The sequence below is a fragment of the Ursus americanus genome, chromosome 33 (assembly GCF_024610735.1).
Source record: "Ursus americanus isolate L20-20 chromosome 33, mUrsAme1.1.p, whole genome shotgun sequence".
Taxonomy (NCBI): domain Eukaryota; kingdom Metazoa; phylum Chordata; class Mammalia; order Carnivora; family Ursidae; genus Ursus; species Ursus americanus.
Window position 1 is genome coordinate 11,455,074 of NC_142159.1, and position 22,709 is coordinate 11,477,782.

General features: G+C 58.6%; 1 protein-coding gene across 4 annotated transcripts; it reads left to right on the forward strand.

Moving 5' to 3' along the window:
* The first annotated feature begins 311 nt into the window (after positions 1–311).
* Positions 312–22,146, forward strand: UBXN11 (UBX domain protein 11). 4 transcript variants are annotated; one of them, XM_045782402.2, is made up of 15 exons: positions 312–372; positions 4,584–4,688; positions 5,474–5,502; positions 6,152–6,250; positions 8,479–8,579; positions 9,052–9,106; positions 9,585–9,661; positions 11,885–12,011; positions 18,490–18,704; positions 18,996–19,073; positions 20,056–20,173; positions 20,303–20,406; positions 21,584–21,657; positions 21,732–21,872; positions 21,953–22,146. In XM_045782402.2, the coding sequence occupies exons 2-15, from the start codon at positions 4,618–4,620 to the stop codon at positions 22,119–22,121; spliced, it is 1,458 nt and encodes a 485-aa protein (XP_045638358.1). In that variant the 5' UTR covers positions 312–372; positions 4,584–4,617; the 3' UTR covers positions 22,122–22,146. The 4 variants fall into 4 exon arrangements, with proteins under 4 accessions (XP_045638358.1, XP_045638359.1, XP_087714641.1 ...); XM_045782403.2 differs by having other exon boundaries at positions 5,477–5,502; XM_087858515.1 differs by lacking the exon at positions 6,152–6,250.
* The last annotated feature ends 563 nt before the right edge of the window (positions 22,147–22,709 follow it).

The following is a 22,709-nucleotide window of genomic DNA, read 5'->3' on the forward strand; positions in this document are numbered from 1 at the left end:
GAAACAAGAGACGCAGAGGGATAATCTCCCCCCAAATCAATTTAGCAAAAACGGTTGCACTGTCGGATTACACATTCAGGTTTCAGACGCTTCAAGAATCTAACTCCAGGTTCTCTCCTTTCTCAGAGTGGGAGGTATAAATGAACCCTCCATTTCTCCAGACTCCAAAGGCAGTCACGGCGGTGGATTCTGGGATTTGCAGTATCCCGCGAAGAGTTTAGACTCGTGGGCCAATAGAATTCGAGCACAGGCGGTGGTACCCCGCTGGGACCCCTTGAATTAGCCAATGAGAAGCGCACGGGTCCTGGTCGCCTGGGAAACCGCGTGACAACAAGATGGCGGCGCCGCGGGACGGCTCTGTGGCCCTGCGTGGTGAGTCCCGGCTCAAACCTTGGCGGCTCCGGAGCGCCTCCCCCCCCGCCCCCACGCAGGCTGGGGCCCTCGCCCCGAGCGCCCGAGGCCCCGCGAGCCCCGCGGCCGGGCGGCCCAGCAGGCTTCCGCGTCCTGGGAGCGGCTTTGAGCCCCCGCCTACGGTGGCTAGCGAGGAGGCGGGAGGAGGCGACGCGGCTCCCAGGGAGGGGTTAGGTCGTGACTGAAGGCCCTTCGTGAGCGCTTCCAGCTGCAGAGTGAGGGCTTGAAGGCGTGCAGCCGGCCGGGCCTTGTCGGCGCTGGAGAGCTCGGGGGCCTGGGGTGGGTTGTGCGAGTAGACCGAGCAGGTGTGCCGGAGGATGTCATCGGTCAAGCACAGCCCTGACTTGGGTCCTAAAGACGTAGGGGCATGGGACACAGCTTTCCTCTCAAAGCCCCAGCCTGAAGGGGAGACAGTCCAACATTTAGGAGTCTCCAGCCTGAGGGGGAAGTCAACAGTCGGCCCCTGGAAGCCCCCATGTGAGGGAAGTAGACGTGGCTCTGTCCTCAGGCCCACCCCCACCCCCACCCCGGGTCTGAGTGAGGAGGAGACCCAGTCCCGGGCTCAGGAGTCCCTAGACTGATAGGGAGATGCATTCATCACCCTCAGAGGTCTCTTACAATCCATGGGAAAATTAATCTGGAGACAGTGTGTTGAGTTGGCCTGAAGGGTGACGGGAAGCAGGGAAGTCACTCGGCGGCCGTCGTGACAGCCCCAAGGAAGGGCAGTGAGAGCCCCACGAGGATGGCCAACGTGGGCATGGAAAGAAGGAGCTGTGTGAGAGACACTGCGGAGTTTAACCTGCCAAGTCTGGCAACGAATGGGATTAAGAGAGGAGGAAGGAGAGGAAAATTTTGTGGTTGGATGAAGGGATCCCATTAAGAAGGGGGAAGTGGGAGGAGCTTATTTTGAGGGAAGATGTTGGGTTTGGTTTAGGGACCAGGCCCCTTTTTTTCTGTGGTAGTTTTATTGAGATATAATTCCATACTATATACTTCCCCCCTTTGAAATCTAAATTCCAACAGTGTTTAGGACATTCCTGAGAGTTGTGCAACCACCACCACAATCAATTTGGACATTTTCATCTGTCTAAAAAGAAACTCTGTACCCTTTAGCAACTACCCCCATTTACACCCCAGTGCTCCCCAGCCCTAGGCAACCACTAATCTATTTTCTGTTTCTAGAATTGTCCATTCTGGATATTTTATATCAATGGGTTCATAATAATATGTGGTGTTTTGTGACTTTCCCTTAGCATAATGTTTTCAAGGTCCATTCATGTGGTGATCTGGCTTCCATTTCTTTTCATTGCCATATAATACTCCACTGTAAGGATACGCTAGACTTCTTTGTCCGTTGGCTGATGGACGTTTGGGTTGTTTCCATTTTTGGATATTATGAATAGTGCTGCTACAATCATGTAGACGAGTTTTGTGTGGACATAAGGTTTCATTTCTCCTGGTAGATACCCGGGAGCAGAATTGCTGAGCCATCAGGTAACCTTTTGAGGAACTTCCAGACGGTTTTCCACAGCTGCCGCGCCATTTTCCATTCCAGCTAAGGTTCCAATTTCCCCACCTCCTCATCAACACTTGTGAACTTCTGTCTTTTTTTAGCTAGTTTGTTCTGCGGGGTTGTGACGGTGGTAAGAATTTGGAGAAGGGAGGGTGGAAGCTCGTGCAGGACAGTGTTAGCCACAAAAGGAACATCACCTGTTAGCGTGATGAAATGTTCTGATGATTGATTGTGGTGATGGTTTCACAGCTCTGTGAATATACTCAAAACCACTGATTTGTACTCTTTAAAAGGGTTAAGTATGTGAATTAGATCTCAATAAAGCTATTCTTTTTAAAGGTCAATACTGTATGTTTCCATTTATGTAACATTCTCGAAGTAAGAAAACAGTAGTGGTTGCCAGGGGTGGGGGATGGTATGGATGTGACTAGAAAGGGTTGGCATGAGGGAGATCCTCAGGGTGAGGGAATCTCTGTGTGTGATGGAGTGGTTCCTTAGCTTGACTGCGGTTACCTGGAATGTCCCAGTGGGTGACAAAGCATAAAAGGGTACACGCGAGTAGTGTCACTGTTGGGAGCAACTGGGTAAAGGGTGCACAGATCCCCTCTGTACTATTTTCCTAATTTCCTGTGAATCTATAATAATTTTATTTTATTTTATTATTATTTTTTTAGATTTTATTTCTCTGTTTGACAGAGAGCACAAGTAGGTGGAGGAGCAGGCAGAGGCAGAGGGAGAAGCAGGCTTGCCATGGAGCAGGGAGCCCAATGCGGGGCTCGATCCCAGGACCCTGGGATCATGACCTGAGCTGACGGCAGACGCTTCACCGACTAAGCCACCCAGGCTCAGTCAGTTTTAAAATAAAAACTTAAAATATAACTAAAGAGCAGACAAAAACAAAAAAGAGGAGTTAGCCCAACCAAGGGAAGGGTGCAGGTAGGAGGGGGGATGCCATTCCAGGAATGGGTTCCAGGCTGGGGGAGCCATGTGTGCCAAGGCCTGTGCATTTGAGGCCGGGCTGGCTCAAGTGTAGGAGGGGAGATGGGGGAGTGAGGTCAGGAGATACAGTCAGGACCCTGATCATCTCTGTTATGGCATTTTGAATTTCTTTTTTTCTTTTTTTTTTAAAAAGATCTTATTTATTTATTCGACAGAGATGGAGACAGCCAGCGAGAGAGGGAACACAAGCAGGGGGAGTGGGAGAGGAAGAAGCAGGCTCATAGCAGAGGAGCCTGATGTGGGGCTTGATCCCATAACGCCGGGATCACGCCCTGAGCCGAAGGCAGACGCTTAACCGCTGTGCCACCCAGGTGCCCCAGCATTTTGAATTTCTTTTCTCTGGGCAAGAAGGAGTCATTGGGAGCTTTTAGCAAGGAAGTGACCTGTTAGCTTTGTTTCTGAAGATCTCTCTGGCCGGAGACTGGCACAGGGAACCAGGAGGGGCTGTCACACTTGGCCACACAAACCATGAGGATGCCTGGACAAGACAGCAGGGACCGGGGCAGGCTAGGGGCAGATTGGGAAGGCTGATGGTGGGGGTGAGGAAATTCTAGGCCTGGGGCAGGAGTCCCAAACTCTGGAATGAAGACCGAGAAGCTGCCTCCCAGTGGCACAGCTCCCCTTCTGGGAGGCCATGCCACACGTTTTCAAAGGGCAACCGCCTTGGATTTGTCCTAAAAAGACTTGATTCAGGCCCTAGTGGGGGTACTTTCGTTCTAGGATTTCTGGATATTAGCCACATAATATACTTAATTCACTGAATAGAGTAGTGGCCTTTAATTCCATTCCTGATGTGCATTCATCTTTCCTGAAGGAAGAGAGAAGGAAGGGCATGAACGTGTATGAGTGTCCTCAGTGTATAGTAACAAAAGCTGCAACAGCCACATTAAAAAACTTTTTTTCTTAAGAAAAAAAATTATTTTATTTTAAATTTTTTTATTTTTAAGTTATCCATACACCCAACATGGGGTTCGAACGCACGACCCCGAGATCAAGAGTTACAGGCTCCACTGGACTGAGCCAGGCAGGTGCCCCCACAGGTCAGATTTTTAAGTGCTTCCTTTTAGCGTGGTGCTGGGCTACGTGCCTTACGTACGTTATCTCTGAATCCCCTTGATAACCCTACCTGACTGGTACTATCACCATCCCTACTTTATATCCAAGGAAACCAAGGCACGGGTTACCCTGGCGGGTCGCAGAGCCTGTGCAGAGCCTGCGCTCTTGACCTGCCTTCCACATGGACTGTGCCTTGGTCATATCCTGCCCTTGGGTTCCCCCTCTGTGGCTCTGAGAGTCAGAGTGACAGCTGGGTTCTTGTAGGAGGGGACGGGACACTGGAGCTTTGTGTCAACCAACTCCTTGAAGGACAGGTAAAAGCCTCAGGCCTTCTGAGTAGTCTTGTGTCCCGGCTCTAAGTCCCTGGCCCATCTCTGTACCCCCCACCCCCATCACGGTTTTCCCAACCGACATCAAGCACAGGGATCCTGAGGCCAACCTGCCACCAGAAAACTCTGCAGGTGTGGTGCGAAGAAGTGAGGGGTGCTGCTCCCTGGACAGTGCTCCTTCCTGGGAAAAGAAACCAGGGAAGAGGAAGTGTCCCTGGTCCTGAAGCCCTGGGCCCCCTCTGTCCCCAAGGACTGACTTCCTTCTTTCTTCTCAGGGAGTTCCTGACAGCTAGAATCTAGAAGTGGAACATGAGCTCACCTTTGGCCTCCCTTGGCAAGACCCGAAGAGTCCCCCTGCAGTCAGAGCCTGTGAATCCAGGGTAAGGAACCTGCCTGGGGCGGGGGCGGGGTGTCTTTGTGTTCACGGCCCCACCTCCTCTTGCCCCCCCCCCCTCCCGTGGACTAGGAGAATGGCTCCTAGTGTCTCAGGGAAAAAATGAGGAGTTACAGAGCCTTCCCTGACCACCGTGTCTTTCTCTGTGTAACTTCTTCAGAGAGGCTCCGCAGCGTGTCTGAGCCAAGCGCTGGCTTGTGTCCTCTGCCAGAGTGGGGGCTGGGTGGGAGCGGCACAGCCCCGGGTAGTCCCTGTTCAGGTGTCGATTTGCCAACACCGATGGGCCAGCTACTCCGGCCCCGCCCTGTGCTGGGCCCTCAGGAAAGGGACTCCGTTACATCTGTCCCATGCTCTCATCCTTTTGAAGCATTTCTTACCTCCTTGCTCTTCCGAACACCACTTTGAGTCGCTTGAAGGCCAGGGAGATCTAGGGCAGCTTAGCAACAGGCCTGGGGTCCCACAGCCATTTCAAAGCGGAGCTGGGGCGGGGGCTGGGCTCCTGGGCTCGGGAGCTCTTGTGCCTTCCACCCAGACCTCTGCCCTTCAGCCCTACCGCCCGTCTCCGTTGGGAGGAGGGGACACCTCAAAGCCCGTCCCTTGGCTTGCCCCAGCACAAGGATGGGTTTTGGGGAGGAGATAGCCTCGGGAGGCAGAGGCCCAGCCTCCATTTCCTTTAGGCTTGGCTGGGCACCTAGTGCCAGAGCTGCTCCCCCAGTGACACTCCAGAGGGTCCTAACTTGTCTGTCCTTTCCTTCCTGCTCGGCTTCCCAGCAGGCGAGGGATAAAAATCTACGGAGATGGTAAGTGTGGGTTCTGCCCTCGTGTCCCCCTCACCTCCCACCTGCTGGGTGTCCCTGGGGTCCTGCAGATGGAGAGAGGGCCAGGATGATGGCCCTGTCAGAACAGCTGGCCCGCGTGCAGCTCCCCTACACCGCCCTGCGGCAGGACTTCTGACAGGTCTCGGATGAGGAGGCCCCACGCCCTTAGCAGAGACGTCACTGTTGACACGGAAAGCCCCCCTCCCCGCCCCCCCCCCCCCCCCCCGCTCACTGTGGGGTTGGCTGGTGGGTGCCAAGAAGCCATGGGGGTCAGACCCAGCTCTCCTTCCCCTGACAGCCTCTCCAGCCCATTACCGCCTGTTCCCCCAGAAGCCCCATCCTCACTTCGCTGCCCCGCCTCCCACGGGCTCAGACCTTTGCCTCCCAAACCCCATTCTTGCTGCCACCGTGTGGCTGGCCTTGGCTGCTCAGGTCCTCCCGGGAGCCAGGCTGGAAGAATTGAGAGAAAGCCTGTTCTGGTTGGATCCTTGCTCCCTGACCTCTCACGTGTTCTATCCACGTACACTTGGGGGTACAGAGTACAGGCTGCTTCATCTGGGCCAGAGCCCAGGGTCCCAGTTTCCTCTGGGCTTCAGCCCTAGAGTAGTGACCCGGGCATCCCTGTTGGCAGAGGACGAGGCAGACGTGCTGAATAACGGACTTGACTCAGAAGAAAGGATCTCTGTCCCTTCCTGCTATGGTGGCGTAGGTGCCCCTGTGAGTAGACAAGGTGAGAACAGAGGCCTGAGGGGGTTTGGGTCCCCAGCAGCAGGAGAGGGTCTCAGAGAGGGGACGAGGCCCAGAGAGGCATGGACCTACTCTGGCCTGCTGTGGGTGAGCCACTGGTCCCCAGACAGCCCTCCTCATCTGGCCTGCACTGTCCCCAAAGGGCTGTGATGGCACTGATCTCAGAGGTGCCCGGATGGGGCTCACTGGCAGCTTCCCAGAGGAGGGAAGGTGGAACGGGCATGGGCACTAGGGAGACATGGGCAGGTAGGGTCACAGTCTGCCGCAAGTCTGGAGGAGATGGGGATGAGGTTAGAAGGTTCCACTAGCTCTGATACCTTGGGTAAGCAACATTCTGTCTCTTTGCCTCCCATTTCCTCTTCTGTGAGGTGGGAGGCAATCCTCCATGGAACACCCCTCCAGGTGATAGGACAGGGAATGGAGGTGGGAAAAGGAGACCAGAAGAGCCTGGCTCCACAGTCATTCAGGCACAAAGTCAGGATCTCCTGCAGCCCAGCTGGGGACACTCTCATTAGCAAACCCTAATAACCAGCTCCTCCCCTTAAGGAGCCATCCTGTGTGCTCTCTGCCTCTCCCCTGGCATCTGCTCCTCACCCCACTGTCAGCCAGTGTCTGTCCTCACCGAGGTCACAAACAAGAACTTGCCTGTCCTGTCTCACTTCTCTGCACAGCAGCATTCCACACGGGTCACCGTTCCCTCCTTCCCGGATCGCGCTGGGCGCTGGGCCACCATGACACTGCTCTCTCGGATTTCTTCCTGCCCCCCAGGCTCTTTCCTGTCTTTGCTAGCTCCTTCTTTTCCTCCCAGCTTTTCAGTATGATGCTTCTCGCTTGAGTTCTCCCCCCGCCCCCTCTCTCTTTCTCTCTCTCTCTCCACTGCCTCAGTGAGCTCATCCGTGCTCCATGCACACACCAGGCCCAGGTGTCTGTATAGCCGTTACAAAGCTTCGCCTGCAAGGCAGAGAAAACCCTAACTCAGCTAGCGGGAACACTGAGGAGGACTTACGTCCCGCCAAGCCCCAAGTCCAGGAGGCAGCCCCGGGCTTGTTAATCCAGCCACTCAAAGACATCATGGAAAGTCCAGGTTTCGGGGCACTTGGGTGGCTCAGTCGGTTAAGCGTCTGTCTTTGGTTCAGGTCATGATCTCGGGGTCCTGGGATGGAGCCCCGAGTTGGGCTCAGCGGGGCGTCTGCTTGTCCCTCTCCCACTGCCCCTTCCTGCCACTCGTGCTCACTCTCTTAAATAAATAAATAAATAAATAAATAAATAAATAAATAAATAAAATCTTAAAAACAAAAGTTCAGATTTCTCCATCTTTCCATGAGCCATCCTTGGCATGTCAGCCCACATGGCTGTGTGGTGACAAACGTAGTCCCTGCTCCACACACAGGGCAGCATGCAGGGGAAGGAGAGGGCCCGTTCCTCCCACTGTGTTTCTTTTGTTTCTTTTCCCAAGCTTTTTGTTTTGAAGAATTTCTAGCCTATAAAGAAATTAATGTAATAGTACAGTGAACACCCATATGTCTGCCGTCTAGATGCAACGAGTGACATTTTGCCGCTAATTTGCTTTCTCTCTGTCCACATACACCTATGTGTGGATGTAAATGTATTTTTTTGATGAACCATGTAGGGGTCAATCTCAAATATCATGCCATTTCACCTCTAAATGCTTCAGCGAGCGTCTCCTCCGAATAAGGAAACACATGCCCACGGTACCGGGACGGCACCCAAGAGCGTGGTAACTCGGTGATGCTCTCAAGCCCCTCTTCTGGGCTCAAACTTCCTATGTTCCAGAATTAGCTCCTGGCTATTGTTTTTCCTGATCTAGGTTCTAATCGGAGTCGTGCTCTGCATCTGACTGTTAAACCTCTGTAGAACAGTGTCCTTGCCTTTTTAAATTTAAAATGACACGACTCTTCGAGGAGCCCGGGCCATGTGTCCTTCAGAGAGCTCACACACTGATCTGGGTGCTTGTTTGTCCTCGCTGCTGACTTGCTCCTCTATCCGCTGTGTTCCTGTCAACAGAGGTGCACTTTGGAGACAGCACGAGCTGATATAGGCAAAGTATTTAGGACAGTCCCTATTATCTAAGCGGCAGCTACTATTTCTACTACTCTTTCTGCTTCTGGGGATCCCTGTCCCCCTCCACTGGACCCCCACACTTCAGCCTCCACTCTAGGCCTGGGCTCCAGGACTTTGTCTGTTTGGCAGTCCCCGTATTCCATGAGTCGGAGCTGGTGGCCACCTTGACCAGGAAGATGCGGGATCTGGAGCAGCGAGTGAGGTCTCAGACTGATGAGCTGCTGTCCAAGGTGGGACCCCATGGAGGGCGGGGAGCGGGCCGGGGTCTGGTCTGAGGGGTGGAGCGGCCCAGGCTGGGGAGGCCAGTGAGTTTACTACTGCAATAGGTCAGGGCAGGTGTGTTCTAGAACCATCTCTCCCACTGAACCTCCCAATTCAAGGGCCACGTAGGGGCTGGGGCTGATCTGGGTCCCTGTGACCTGAGCAGAGAGGCGAAGGGTCTTCTCTACAGCTGAGTAAGGCCAGTAGCCTTGGACGAGGTGGCAGCAGTGGCTGCTGGCGCTGGGGGACTTGGGGGTGCTCCCCGCCTCTCCTCATCGCAGTGGAACCACAGAGATCTGAGGGATAGGAGCAGTGGCTGTGCCAAAGGGGGCAGGGGCAGGGTCTTTAAACTCCCCAGTGCCCCACAGAGGCAAGAAGTTTGGGTCTTCCCGTCTGGAAGGGGCTCCGGTCTGCCTGTCCCTCCTTGTCTTGCTGCTGCAGGATCGGAAGATACGGGCCCTGGAGGAAATGGTGCAGACCCTCCAGGAGCACCAGGGTAAGAGGCTCTCTCGGTGGGCCGGTCAGCCCTCCTGGGGCACCTCCCCTGGGCCGGTGGCTCCTGGGCATCAGGGCTCCAGGAGCGGCAAGATGAGCCCTGTAGTGGGGCCTGGACAGCGGAGCCCAGAGAGCGACCGTGACACACCAGGACAGTGCCGTCCTCCTCGCTGAGTCCCCGGAGTGTGGACATAGCCTAGCCCTGAGCACTGGGCACGCCATCAAAAGTGTGGAGGAACACAGGCCCCTCAGGAGCCTCGGGGGGTGAGGTTGGGGGGTGGCGGTCTCCCGAGAGTCAGTCTGGGCATCCCCTCTCAAGGTCGGGGGAGAGGCCAAGAGGCCGTTTTCAAGGGACCCTTCGAGTTTTCAAGGGGCAGCTTCTCCCAATGACCCTCAGGGCAGAAGGCTGCGCAGGGCCAGAGGTGGTCCAGCAGCCTCCCTGCCGGGGCAGCAGAACCATTCTCGATCTTTCCCCGCAGGCAGGGTCACCGCGCAGCAGCAGCAGGAGCTGGAGGCCACGTGCTCGCGGCTGCAGCGGCAGGTCGGGGAGATGGAGGTGAGAGAGGCGGCGGCCCAGGGCTGTCTGCCCCTCGGGACCTGGCTCGGAGCGCTCCTGTCTGGGTCCCCCTCTCATAAACCCTGTAAATCCTTCTGCAGGACTAACCCAGAGTCTGAAGGCTGGCCTCTGCCGACCCCCTCGGTCTCGCCGGGGGCCTCTCCGCTCCCGCCCCGGGCCTGCCTCTTGTTCTTTGACCCCATCGAGCTCTTCCCACCTCAGGACCTTGGCCCGTGGGAAAGGTTTTTCCCACCTTCCCCTGGCGAGTCTTCACTCAGCCTCAGCCTCAAATCGGGGTGGGGGCCCTTCCCAGGGGGCCTCAGTCTCCCCGTGGGACTGCGAGCTGCACGAACGCAGGGACGCCCTTGCTCCTGTTGGTTGCTGCACAGCCAGGAGCCGGCGTAGCGCCCGGCTGTGTGTGCTCGCCGCCGGGCCACGGCCACCCCCGGCCTCCGAACGGGGCGTCTCACTCACCATGTGCCCTCTGTCGCGCCCACTGACTTCCCCATTCACACAGCAAGACTCGAACTGTAGGGATCGTAGACTCAAGGGAGGGTCCTGGGCACACAGGCCTCCCCAGGGCCCCCACCCCTGATGACGGGCCCCCCACCCCCAGAAGCTCTTCCCTCGGTCTAACCTCTCCCTCTTGGCACAGAGTTGACTCCCAAAGCCCCAGCCTAATTTAGACCACGGAAGCACACTGTAGCTGAGGGCCCTCACCCCCCGGGCCTGTTCTATACCTGGGGCTGCCGGGCCTGCGAGAGGGCTGGCAGCCCGGGGGCTTCGAGCAGCTGCCGCAGGGGGTGAGCGCCGTGCCCACAGCTTCAGGGCAGAGGGGGTCGCGGCTCCCACGTTGGTGGCATTCACGTATCGACTACTTCGTTTAACTCACACGCAGTATCTCTGTGTGCCAGGCATCCTGCCAGGCGCGGGGAGGTAGACGTGGTCCCTGTCCTCGGGGCCAACCGGCTGGAGGGGACAGAGACATAAACAAGGGCGCAGCTACACGAGTACAGAGCATATGACGAAATATTTAGATCTTTAGCTGGGTGACAGGATAGAGGCGAGCTGGAGTTTGGGCCACTCTGCAGGGTGGCATCGGGCAGATCTGGAGATGAGACCAGGGAGGGAGGATCGAGGCGGAGGAGATGCCAGGCCCCACCTCCTGTCACACAGACGGTGGCGTGGACGCGGGGAGCGGGAGTGAGAAGGAGAGGTGGCAAGGACCATCCGGGGCTCGTCTGTCGTGCGGGGCTGGGTTCTGTCCTCAAGCGTGGGAGACCATGGGAAGGTTTCAGAGGCGTGGACGGGGAGGCCGGTGGAAGCGCAGTTTGAGTTGTCCAGGGGGAGACGGCCGGGGCTTGAGGGAGGAGCTGGAGCGGAGTGGAGGGATTCGAGTGTGCGTTGCAGGTGGTGCTCAGAGGCCTTGCGGGTCGTGGCTGAGGCCCAGGTGGAGGGGGTGCTGTTGACTGAGACTGGGGATCTGGAGGGGCAGAGGTTTGGGAGGTGGGGACACGGAGTCGTGACCGTTGGGGACAGTTCATGTTGCGATGCCTCTGAGACCTCTAAGCGTGGACGGCAGGAAATACGAAAGTGAGAAGGAGCGAGACGTGTTGAGGGGCTGAGGACTGAGGACGGAAGCCCTCTGGGTTTGGCCCCGGGTTGGCCGTCAGTGGCCGCACCTGCGCAGTTGCAGTCAGTTGTGAGATGGGGGCCCTGTAGAGTGGGTTCAGGAGAGCAAGGGAGTCGAGGAAGCAGCGACAGGAAGTGTAGAAGAGTCAGAAGTTTTCCTGTGGCAGAGGGGACGGGAGGCCGAGCCCGGGAGAGGCTGCGTGTGGCTCACCACGTCCTCTCGGTCCTGCACAGCCCGTGGCCCTGCCCCTCCTCCACTCAGGCCAGACGCACCAGGTGCCCCACTGCCATCAGGGCCGCCTTCAGTGAGGCCTTCCTGGCGCCAGACTGTGCTTTAAGTGCTCGATGTGAATTACCTTAACTGAATCCTCCTCACACGCGCGTGGGGCAGGGAGGAGCCTGCAGCTCTAGGAGGTGAAGTGGCTCCCCAAGGTCACAGCCAGGAAGTAGCCACGACCCCGGGCGCCCATCCCTTCTGCCCAGTGCGTTCTAGGAGCTGAGGCCTGAGGCTGGGGACTGGGCTGCTGCTGGCTGCTCCTTGAGGGGCTGAGCTGACCGTGCCCCCTGCACCTGCCTCTTCTCTCCGTACAGCGGTTCCTCGGTGACTACGGGCTGCAGTGGGTGGGCGAGCCCATGGACCAGGAGGGCTCAGATGACCAGTCAGACTCAGAGGATGGCAAGAAGGACTGGATGACAGCCAAGAAGTTCTGGAAACCAGGTAAAGTAGGGGGTCCGCCCCCAGTCCCTCCTACAAAAGGAATTCTTCAACACCACTATTGGCCAGCAGCTGTCCGGAGGCGATCTCACTCGTGCCCCTGACCCAGGAGCAGGGAGGACAGGCCTCTGCCTCCATCACTGACCACCTGACCTGCCGACCGCTTTCTTCCTCTGGTCTGGCCTCAGACCCTCTGCTTGCTCATCTTTCAAAGACTGCAGAGACCCAGAGATTTGAGATGTAAGAAGACCTCATTTGTCTCAGGCTCCATAGTTTACAAAATGTCGTCCATCCCAGTTTTTTAAAAGTGAGCCCTCTGCTTTGGAAGCTGCCCTCAGTGCCAGGCTCGATCCCCTCTTTGCGTTCCTTTTTCAGCCTTGCTTGTAGCCAGACCATTGAACTCGCCCTGTTTCTCTGGGACTCCACCGTTCTTTATTCTGAACTTGACTGCTCAGATCTAGAGGAATGCCCCCCACACGTGTGGGGCCATAGAACCGGCCATTTCCGAGAGCCAGGTCCATTCTCTTCAAAGAACGGAGGCGACTGGCCAGGAGGTACTTCTCCAGGCTCTGGAGTGGGTCAGACCTGGGTGCTCATCTCCATTCCACCGCCCGTGGCCGGTGGGACTGGGGCACATGACTTCTGTTCTCTGAGCCTCCAGTTCCCCATCAGTAAACGGGGGTGTGCTCTTCCCCGCGGAGTTGGGAGGAGTCGGCGGGGTCGATGCAGAGCACCTGGCACTGACCTTGCGTGTCCTCGGCCCCACGAGTAGGGGCTTCCCTTGTTTTCCGCGGTCAGGCGGCAGCGGCGCCTCGGGAGCGTGGATGAGTGTGGCTCCCGAGGGAGTGTTTGGAAAATGACGACGCCGTCTTGATTTCACACGTTTCAAAACATGAGAGTCCTGCCTCCCATTCCGGCCTGAGCTTCGGCCAGATCCCCCTAAATCTCAGGGCACAGCTCCCTCACTGCGTCTTCTAAAAACCTCACTTCCCACTTGCACACCACTTGCAGCTTTCAGAGCGTTTTCATCAATAGCCTTGACACGGGCCAGGGGCTGTTCCATTTTATGGATGAGAAAACTGAGGCGCTTAAGAAATCTGGAGACGGTTGAGCGAAGGGGGCCAGACGTAAGGCCGAGAGCCGTTTAGGGGGTGGTTCCAGTCCTCCAGGCAGGAGACGAGATGTGTCCAGCAGAAGGGTGATCCTGGTGGGCACCGCGAGGAAGGGCAGGGCAGATTTAGGAGCTGGAATCCGTGGTCTCGGTGATTATGTATCAGGGAGCAGACAGGAGGAATCAGGGATGGTCCGGGACACCCGCTCCGGGGTGGGAGGTGGAGCCCTGAAAGGTGACCGCCAGATACTCTAAGAACGTTCTGGGGTCTAGCACCAGAGGCCTGCCCCCACTGCACCCTGGGCCCCCCACACGCCCCTGCCGGCTGGAGGGCGGCCTTCCTCCTGGGAGGGGGGGCTCCCGGCTCCTTTGGGGGTCAGCCCGGCTAGCTGGTTTCCGGACCTGGCTGTGTGGACTCCTACCCTCTCGCTGCAGCCCTCACTCTGCTCCATGTTGTTTGTTTACGCTCAGAATATGCTGGCTCTAGGGGAGCCTGGGTGGCACAGCGGTTGAGCGTCTGCCTTCGGCTCAGGGCGTGATCCCGGCGTTATGGGATCGAGCCCCACATCAGGCTCCTCCGCTGTGAGCCTACTTCTTCCTCTCCCACTCCCCCTGCTTGTGTTCCCTCTCTCGCTGACTGTCTCTATCTCTGTCGAATAAATAAATAAAATCTTTAAAAAAAAAAATGCTGGCTCTGAAGCCCAGGGCTTCAAAGCTAAAGCAGCTCCGAAAACCACTGGCCGCAGCCCCCCGCTGTGCTGCCGCCCGCCCCCCCCCCCCCCCCGGCTTTCTGATTCTTCAGCATGGAGTGGCCTCGGTTTAGCTCTTCTGCCCCCTGAACTACAGGCTCTTCATTTCCAGCAGCTTTTCCTCCTGGCACCCCCATCTCTCTTGGCTTCTCCCCTCCCCCACGGCTTTGTCCCCAGGTGCCAGGCTGCTGCCACCCCAAGGGCCCTCAGGGGCACAAAGCTGGCCTCTTGCTGGCCCGGACACTCTGGCTCGTTGCTCTGGCTCTCCCTCTGTTGGATACGACCCAGGCCCCCCAGGCGGCAGTGCAGGGTGGGCGACGCATCTGTATGGGGCTAACTTGTCTAGAGCCAGGACTCTTGCCTTGGGAAGGAGGCTTCTCTGGCCCAGGAAGGGGACTCAGCCCAGGGGAAGCCTTGCAAGGACTTGGCCTCAGGCTGGATCATTCACCCCTCCCCAGCCTCCCCACCAGTAAATTGAGCATTAAATAGGATGCCAGGTGCTTCAGGCTATGCGGAGACTTGAAAGGGACAGTCCTGCTCTGGTGCAACCCATTACCAGGTGGTGAGCCTTAGGGCTGAGAGCTCCTTGCTCCTGCTTCACTCTCCCCTCCGAACTCCCCACTGTCACTCGTCCCAGTCCTCCAGTCCTCGTCCTCGCTGAGCTCCTCCTCCCCCTTCCCTGTCCCCTGTGAACTCTTCCTCCTCCTCCTCCCCATTCCCTCTGAGCTCCTCCTCCCCTCATCCCTGTCCCTCTGAGCTCCTCCTCCCCTCATCCCTGTCCCTCTGAGCTCCTCATCCCTGTCCCTCTGAGCTCCTCCTCCCTGTCCCCTCTGAGCTCCTCCTCCCCTCATCCCTGTCCCTCTGAGCTCCTCATCCCTGTCCCTCTGAGCTCCTCATCCCTGTCCCCTCTGAGCTCCATGGCTTCATCTGTGAAATGAGCAGGTGGCGTGCGTTTGCCCAGGCCACCGAGGGCACTGAATGCCGTAGCGCACGTGGAGGCTCCCACGGGTCACTGATGGCGTGTGAACGACGACTGTGAGCCGTGGTTGCTTAGCCTCTGTCAGGCCACAGAGTACCCAGCACGGGGCTTGGCCAGGGGCCAGGGCGTGGGCTTGTGCGCGGGATCGGTGGGGGTGCCTGGGTGCCCAGGCCTGGATGGTCTGGCACGCCGGGATGACCCTCTGCACAGGATGAGGCAGGGGTGGGTGGCACGATGCTCAACTGCGGGGGCCAGAGAATTGGCCGTGACCCTGGCGGTGATCGGACTCTCAGGGCCTGATGTCTTTCACCGGCTCCGCGGAGGAGCAGAGTGAACGTAGGTCCCCAGAGCAGGGCCAGGCTTGCGGGTGTGTGGAGACAGCAGGTCTGTTTCCTGTGCAGCCTTTGTGTGAGGTGGTGGGGACAGGCGTGCCGGGGCCCCAGGGCACGACCTTGGTATTCACAGCAGCAGGTGGCCCTTCCCTGCAGGTGTGAGGAGCCAGCCCCGAGCAGGCACCTGCCGAGAGTGGCCAGGTCTGGCCCTCCTCTGGGCTCAAGGGCCTCCACAGCGGTACTTACCACAGGTCATTGTCACTGCTGTCACCCTGTCTCCTTCCCTCAAGTAGGAGCTTGAGGAGGGCAGGACTCAGTGTGGGCACAGCCATGATTCTCAGGGCCGAGCAGAGCTTGGGCACTCTGGACATACTGGTGGGATGGAGGGAGGGCGGAATGGGTCCAGTACGTGCTCCTTGAGCCCCCACTCTGGGCCAGGCCCCAGGCTGGACGCTCTAGCCTGCATTCGAGGGGTGCCCACTGTGGTTGGAAAGACAAGCAACCAGAAAAGGACAACAACCTGTGATAAGGGCCGCGCTCCGGAGTGGGCCCAAGGGCTACAGGAGCTCAGCAGGCTGAGTCTCCAGGGCAGGGGCTCCTGGCAAGGCCTCTCAGAGGAGGCTGTGGGTGAGCACCCTGAGCCAGTGATGAGCGAGGGGAGGGGGGGTTGGTGACAACAAAAGCCACAGTCTGCCATGCACTTCCTCTGAGCCTCACAGCCACCTGTGAAGTGGGGACTTTTATCGTCCTCATTTTATAGAGGAGGAAGCCAAGGCCCAGAGAGGTTGACCCACTTGTCCAGGATCACACAGCTTAGAAGCCGTAGCCCTGGGAGGATGGCTCCAGAGAGTGATGGGGGAACAGGTTGAGGGGAGGATGGGGAACCGGGGTTCCAGGGGTCTCAAGCTTTGGGCCAAGGAGCTTGGTGTTGATCTCCATGCCTCCCCAACTCTCCTTTTTCATAAAATCATGGGTGCTCAAAGTTGGATGAGGCCTCAGAGATGATCTCTCCCTGCACCACACCCCTCCTCAGAAAGGGACCCCAGGGAGCAGCCTCCGAAGAACCAACGCCGAGAGGCAGCCTGCATGGTCACGGAGAATAGAGGCGTGGGGTCACCTGGGCCCCGAAGCCGCACGACCAGGAGCATGTCACCTTACAAGGCCCCGTCTCCTCATCTCTAAAACGGGAGTGCTAATACCCGCCTCTAGGTGCGCGACGCGAAGTGAACGCTCACTGAGCCCTTAGTCAGCTCCCCCTGCTGGATCTTGCTGGATGGAATAAAGGTTCCTGTTCTCTCCCATCCGTGGACGGGAGCCGCCAGCTCAGAGAGGAAATGCCTCAGTAGACCTCTGACCTGCCTTGCGCCATGTGACCTGGCGACAGGCCAGGCTTCTGTGGCACACTCCCTGCTCTGTGGTGCCAGTGCCAGGCTTCCTGCCTTATTCTCAGGCCCGGTTGGCCCGGAGCTGCGGTTCTATCTCCTGGGCCCCTTGTGTCCCCGCGAGCTGCTGCACCCGCCGCCTGCCCAGCCCAGCGCGCTGACTTCTGCACACCTTAGCCCCACTAGCTGACAGCCTCCAGGGCTGACTCTCAGCAAACTCTTCTCCCTCCAGTTGCTTCGTGGCATCCTCCCCCGGGCTTCCATCTGCCCCTTCCACTGTCCCTCACCCCATGTCCTTCAGCTCCCTGAGAAAGCCTTGGTTCCCGGATGCAGCTGGATTCGCAGTCAGCGTATCTGAGTGGTCCTGGGTCAGCTTGGTGTGGTCTGCGTGGGCCCAGTCACCTGACCTTTCTAGGCCTCGCTTTTCCCACCTGTAAGAACATAGGGGTAGGGGCAGGAGTTCGACGAGACAAGCTCTTCTGTTGTTATTTTTAGGGTTACCAGTGTGTTCTGAATGTAGTTCGTTGTTAAAGAGAAAAGTGGCTCGATACTGTTCTGACTCATACCAGGGATGCCAGGTGTCCTGTGAGTTTTTCTTGGACATCTCAGGAACTCCAGGGGACCCCAGAAGGAGGTGGGGAGCAGGTGCAGCCCCTACAACCTAGCAGATGTAGGGGAGGGAGGAGTCCAGCTGGGGCCGTGGCAGCCACAAAGGCAACAGGAAGCAAAGCCGCCCACATCTGTACTTGCTCAGCACAGCCGCCACGCCTCCAGAGCCACTGCGCCACTGTGAGGAAAGGAGTTGGGCCCCCAGAGTCCTGACCCACATCCTGCCGCAGCCTGGCTGTCCTGGTGAAAACAGGTTTCGTAGGGTTACACCCTAGTGGATGATTTACTGGGGAGCCAGATCCCTTCAAGGACTGACAACGGGCCCCCGGCCTGTCCCCCTCCAGCATCCCACTGCCCTCCAGCCTTCTTGTTCTGGCGTCTGTTGTGGCTGTCCCCACCATCCCCTGAAGCTTAGGCACACGTGTACGTGCAACACATTTTTCAGAAGAGGAGGCCAAAGTGTCTGTCAGCTTCTCAAAGGGGTGTGTGACCCAGAAATAGTTGCACAAGCCAAGGTCGGCCGCATATCTGTTCTGTCCAGCAGCTGTCCCAACGCCCCCTGCCCCCAAACAGCCATGTGTCCCTACCCCCACCTCCCTTTCCTGATGGTGCGGATGGGTGGGAAAGGCAGACTCGAGAGTCGGCCCCTCCTCTAATTTGCCAAGTGACCTGGGGCAAGTCATTTTCATCTCCGTGGACCTGTTTCCTCATGTGTACAATGGAGATGAATGACTCCTGTGTCATAGCCTCGAGGTTGGCCTGAGGTCCGTTTGTGCAAGGTAGGGTTGGTAGCAATAACCCACTGGGCAGCCGGCCTGCTCCGAGCTGGCCCTCTCACAGTCCCCTTCCCAGACCCTTGTAGGAGGGGAGGCTGTGGTGCGGAGCATTACGGGACTTGACCAAGGCCACACAGGTGGGAGCTGAAGCGCTGGGATTTGAACCCAGACGGATGATCCAGAGCTGACGCAGGCAGAGCTGGTATCAGAGCCTGCTCCCGCTGCTTACTCTCTGCAGCCCAGGCCGCCGCGAACCTTCTCTAATCTGGGGTTTCCTCAGCGGAAGAATGGAGGTGATCCCAGCCCCAGCATAGGGGTTGGTAGGACGAGAATGGCACGATAGGTATTAAGCCCCCAGCACAAGGTGAGTATGCAATGAGACAGCTCTTCTGTAGCGGTAGTTGTCCCCCCTCCCTGCCCAGATGGCCGCTCACAGAGACGCCGAGGCCACTGCTGCCCACGCTAGGGGCCAAGGAAGTTGGGGCTGCTGGAGCACACAGCTGCCATGAAGAGAGCCTCATGGGTGTTTGTCCTCTTTGCCAGGGGACTCACTGGCGCCCCCCGAGGTGGACTTTGACAGGCTGCTGGCCAGCCTGAAGGATCTCAGTGAGCTGGTGGTAGACGGTGACACCCAGGTGACACCAATGCCCGGTGGAGCACGGCTCCGTGTCCTGGAGCCCATCCCACTGAAGCTCTATCGGAATGGCCTCATGATGTTCGATGGGCCCTTCCGGCCCTTCCGTGACCCCTCCACGCAGGTAGGAGTGGTGGGGAGGGGAGACAGGCCGCTCTGGCGGCCTTGCCCCGCCCTCACTCACCGGTAGCTGGAGTCTGGGTGGGCAGCTCAAGCCACCCTGCATAGGTTCCCAAGCCCACGTGCAACTTGCAGAGCGCGCCCCAACCCCGCCCAAGTTTTGGGGCCCTGAAAATGTCCAGAGTGTGATCCACTGGGTAAACCCAGGGCCCAGGGCCGGTCGTCCAGACAGGAAGCAGAGCAGGAGGCACCACCCGGGTCCAGCTGGGCCTCACTCTTCCAATCCCCGCCACAGCGCTGCCTCCGAGACATACTGGACGGCTTCTTCCCCTCAGAGCTCCAGCGGCTGTACCCCGATGGGGTCCCCTTTAAGGTGATGGGCTGCTCCTCAAACCACCCTGTGTGAGGAGTTTGGAGGGGGTGGGGGATAAACTGCTTCCTCGGGCATCACCCAGTCTGGGGGGGAAGCCACTGCCCCACCTAAGGGAGCCCCAGTCTGATGACCTCTGGGAGGAGGGTGAGCCTAAGCTGGGCAGAGAAGGGAGGAGGGAGGCCGCAAGGCCACAGCGGCTCCATTAGCCAGGGCGACGGCCTGTAGCTGAGCGGCAGGCAGTGCCCCCTGCTGGCACCCTAGAGGCACAGCCTTCAGCCTTGCAGGGCCACTGCCCCTCCCCGTCGAGGACACCTTCCTTGACAGCCTGGGGTTCCCGAGGTTCTATGCAAAAGCGGCCTGGCTTGCCCCAGAGGCCCCTGAAGCCATGTGGTGGGTGTGGAAGGCAGCGCTCTGGGGGGCAAATGTTGGGACTAAAGGACAGGGCATGAGCCAGGCCCCCGCTGGTGGGGTGGGTGGGGGTGAGATGAGGGCTGCGGCGGTGGGAGCTCAAGAGCAGCATCTGGGAGGGTGGTGCGTCATTCCACAGCAAGGGTGCGCGAGGGAGGGTGCACCCCCACCACCTGGGCTTGGCAAACCGTGTGAGTCACGACCGGGGGTGTTTGAGGCAGTCCATGCCAAGACGGGGCTTTGCCCTCTCCTAACACCCTGGTCCCTCGCTTCCTGGCTGGCTCCTGAGAGTGGCTCTCTGGGGAGGATGTCAGTATGGTGGCTCCAGCTGGCATGGTGAGGGGTGCTTGCAGGGGCCGGGCCCAGGTGGGTGACAGCAGCATGAACTGCAGCTTTCCTGCTCTCTTGGGGGCCTCAGTTTCTTTATCTGTAAAATGGGGATTGCATCAGACCATCCTTGAGCCTATTCCTGGGGGGGGGGGAGGGGGGAAGGAAGGCCTCTGGGTGAAAAGTGTGGGGTGGAGCCCAGGGCTGAAGGTCTGCGCTCACTGCTGTTGCCCTTCCTTCTTGCCAGGTGAGTGACCTGCGCCATCAGGTCTACCCGGAGAATGGGCTGGACCCGTTCCCAGGTGAGGGCCGTGTGGTGGGCCGACAGAAGAGTCACAAGCTGCTGGACAGGATGGAGCACGCAGGTGAGCTTGGCGCTGAGGCCGAGCCGGGTGGTGGGGGCACTGTGCAGGACAGGCTCTGGGCGGCCTCCTCCACCATCACCCATCACACAGTCCCTCCCCTGGCCCAGGCTCCCAATGCACTCCCTGCAGGCTCCAGGATGACTGCTGAGAAGTTTCTGAACAGGCTCCCCAAGTTTGTGATCCGGCAAGGCGAGGTGATTGATATCCGGGGACCCATCCGGGACACCCTGCAGGTGAGGCCAGCCCTTGCTCCCCCAGCCTTCTTGGGCTCCCAGGCCCAGCCTACCAGAGCAGTGGCTTATCTGGAGACTCAGGCTTAGGGGCCGCTGAGGAGGGCCTGGATGGAGAGATGAGGCTCTCAGGGTAGTTCCACTGTCTTCTGAACACAATCTGGGGAGGGCTCCGGGCTGGCACCGAGAGGCTGGGTTGGCGGCCGTGTGGCTGTAAGAGGGGCGAAGTCAGAGTCTAGGCCAGGGGTGAGCCCAAGGCCTGGGCCACCTCCTCGAGGTCCAGACCAGAATATCCATTTTGGTCCTGGATTTCCCTTCCTGGCCCTTAGAACACATCATCCTCCCTCCTCCCTCCCCATCCTGCTGCTCCTCCCCATCCCCACCAGTGAAAAGCACCAAACCTCCGTTTCCTACCATTCTGCTTCCTTCACTCCACCTTGCCAAGTCCTGTCTCATCTGTCCATCTCTAGCCCTCCTCCCAAATCCATCTCCTCTCCCTTCCCACTGCCCACCAACCCAGACTAGGCCCCAGAGTGGCTGTCTCAGACACCTACAGCACCTTCTTGCTGGCCCGCCATCCCCACTCCTGCCTTTCCAACTGTCCTCCCCCTGCGGTCTCTGTGCTTCTGTAAAACAAACTGGATCTGGGCCTTCCCTGTTGAAAGCCTCCAGTGGTTCTTGGGTAAGGCCAAGCTCTTATCCTGGCACTCAAGGCCCACCATCCCTTGTTGGCCCTCTTCCCATATCCAACCTTTTCTTTCTTCCAGTCCAGCCTGATTCTCAGCTTCAGCTACGTGAACTGCTAACACTTTCTCAAAAGTATCATCTCCCAGAGAAGGTTTCCTTGACCAGGGGTTCTCTTCCTGCCCCCATTCCATTTCTATGGACTCCTCATCCTTAGTCACAGCTCAGGTGTCATTTCCCTTGGGAAGCCTTCCCTGACCCTTGCTGGGTTAGGCCTCCAGCCCAGTTACTGTGTGGGGTTCTGTCTCCCCCACTACCCTGGGGGAGCTTAAGGCTTCTTAGGGGAACGACGGGGCTGCCTCCCAAAGCTTCCATTTTCTCCCCCTTTGGCTCACTGGTCTCATCCATCCTTGGTCAGGTAGAAGTCCCCTCTAAGTTGGGGAAGGGTGTGACTCTAGCAGGGCCCAGGGATCATCCTTTCATCGATGCCTTCCAGAACTGCTGCCCATTGCCTGCCCAGGTCCAGGAGATCGTGGTAGAGACACCAGCCTTGGCTGCTGAGCGTGAGAGGTGAGGGCATAGTGAAGAGGTAAGGACCTTGGGGTTGGGCCACCAGGGGGCACTGATGACCTCTGGGCCCACAGGAGCCAGGAGTCACCAGAGTCACCGGCACCCCTGCTCTCCATGCTGCGCATCAAGTCTGAGAATGGTGAGCAGGCCTTCCTGTTGATGATGCGGCCTGAGGACACTGTTGGTGATGTGCGCACCCTGCTTGCACAGGCCAGGTGGGCACGGGGCAGGGCGGGCACCTACAGGGGCTCTCCAGCCCCAGGACCCGGCCTGATGCATTCCGCCCGGTCCCCAGGGCCGCGGACGCCACCACCTTCGAGATCATCAGTACGTTCCCACCCACGGTCTACCACGACGACACAGTCACACTGCAGGCCGCGGGCCTGGTGCCCAATGCAGCGCTGCTGCTTCGGGCGAGCCGGGCCCCACCGCCTGCTCCAGGACCCGGCCCCTCCTCCAAATAAACGCCCGCTCCCACACAGGCTGCTCTGCGAGGCTCTCTTGGCGGGGCAGCCCAGCCCCGCGCCAAGGAAGGCCAGGGGCCCAGCTGGACCGGGGAGGGGGCGGTGCCGACCCGCCCCCTCTGTAACTCGAGCCCCAGCTGGCGGGCCTGGCCGCTGGGTCTTTGTCCTCTAGGTTCCTCTTTCTCCGCAGAAGGGCTGAGAGAGCCAGCGGAGGGAAGGCGGGCTCCAGCTCCGCCGCAGCTGGTGTAGAAGAACCTCACGTGCGCGTGTGCCACTGGCAGATCCCTGTGCACGGACAGGCACAGAACCACAAGCACACAGGGACACTTCCTCAACGCTCTGCACAAAGCCACTGTCCCCGAACGGGTAGAACTGCAGCTGTGAACCCACTTCCATGACACACGCACTCCGAGCCAGTCTGCTGGATCCCGGGCAGGTGGCCACAAGGCACGGACACATTACCGAGTGGCATACGGATGTGCTAGACTCACCAACCTGGGCACGTCAGGACACTATCACATGCGTGTGAATCAGGAGGTGACCCACCCACACTGTTTCCAGAAACGCAGGTCCACACAGTTATGCATG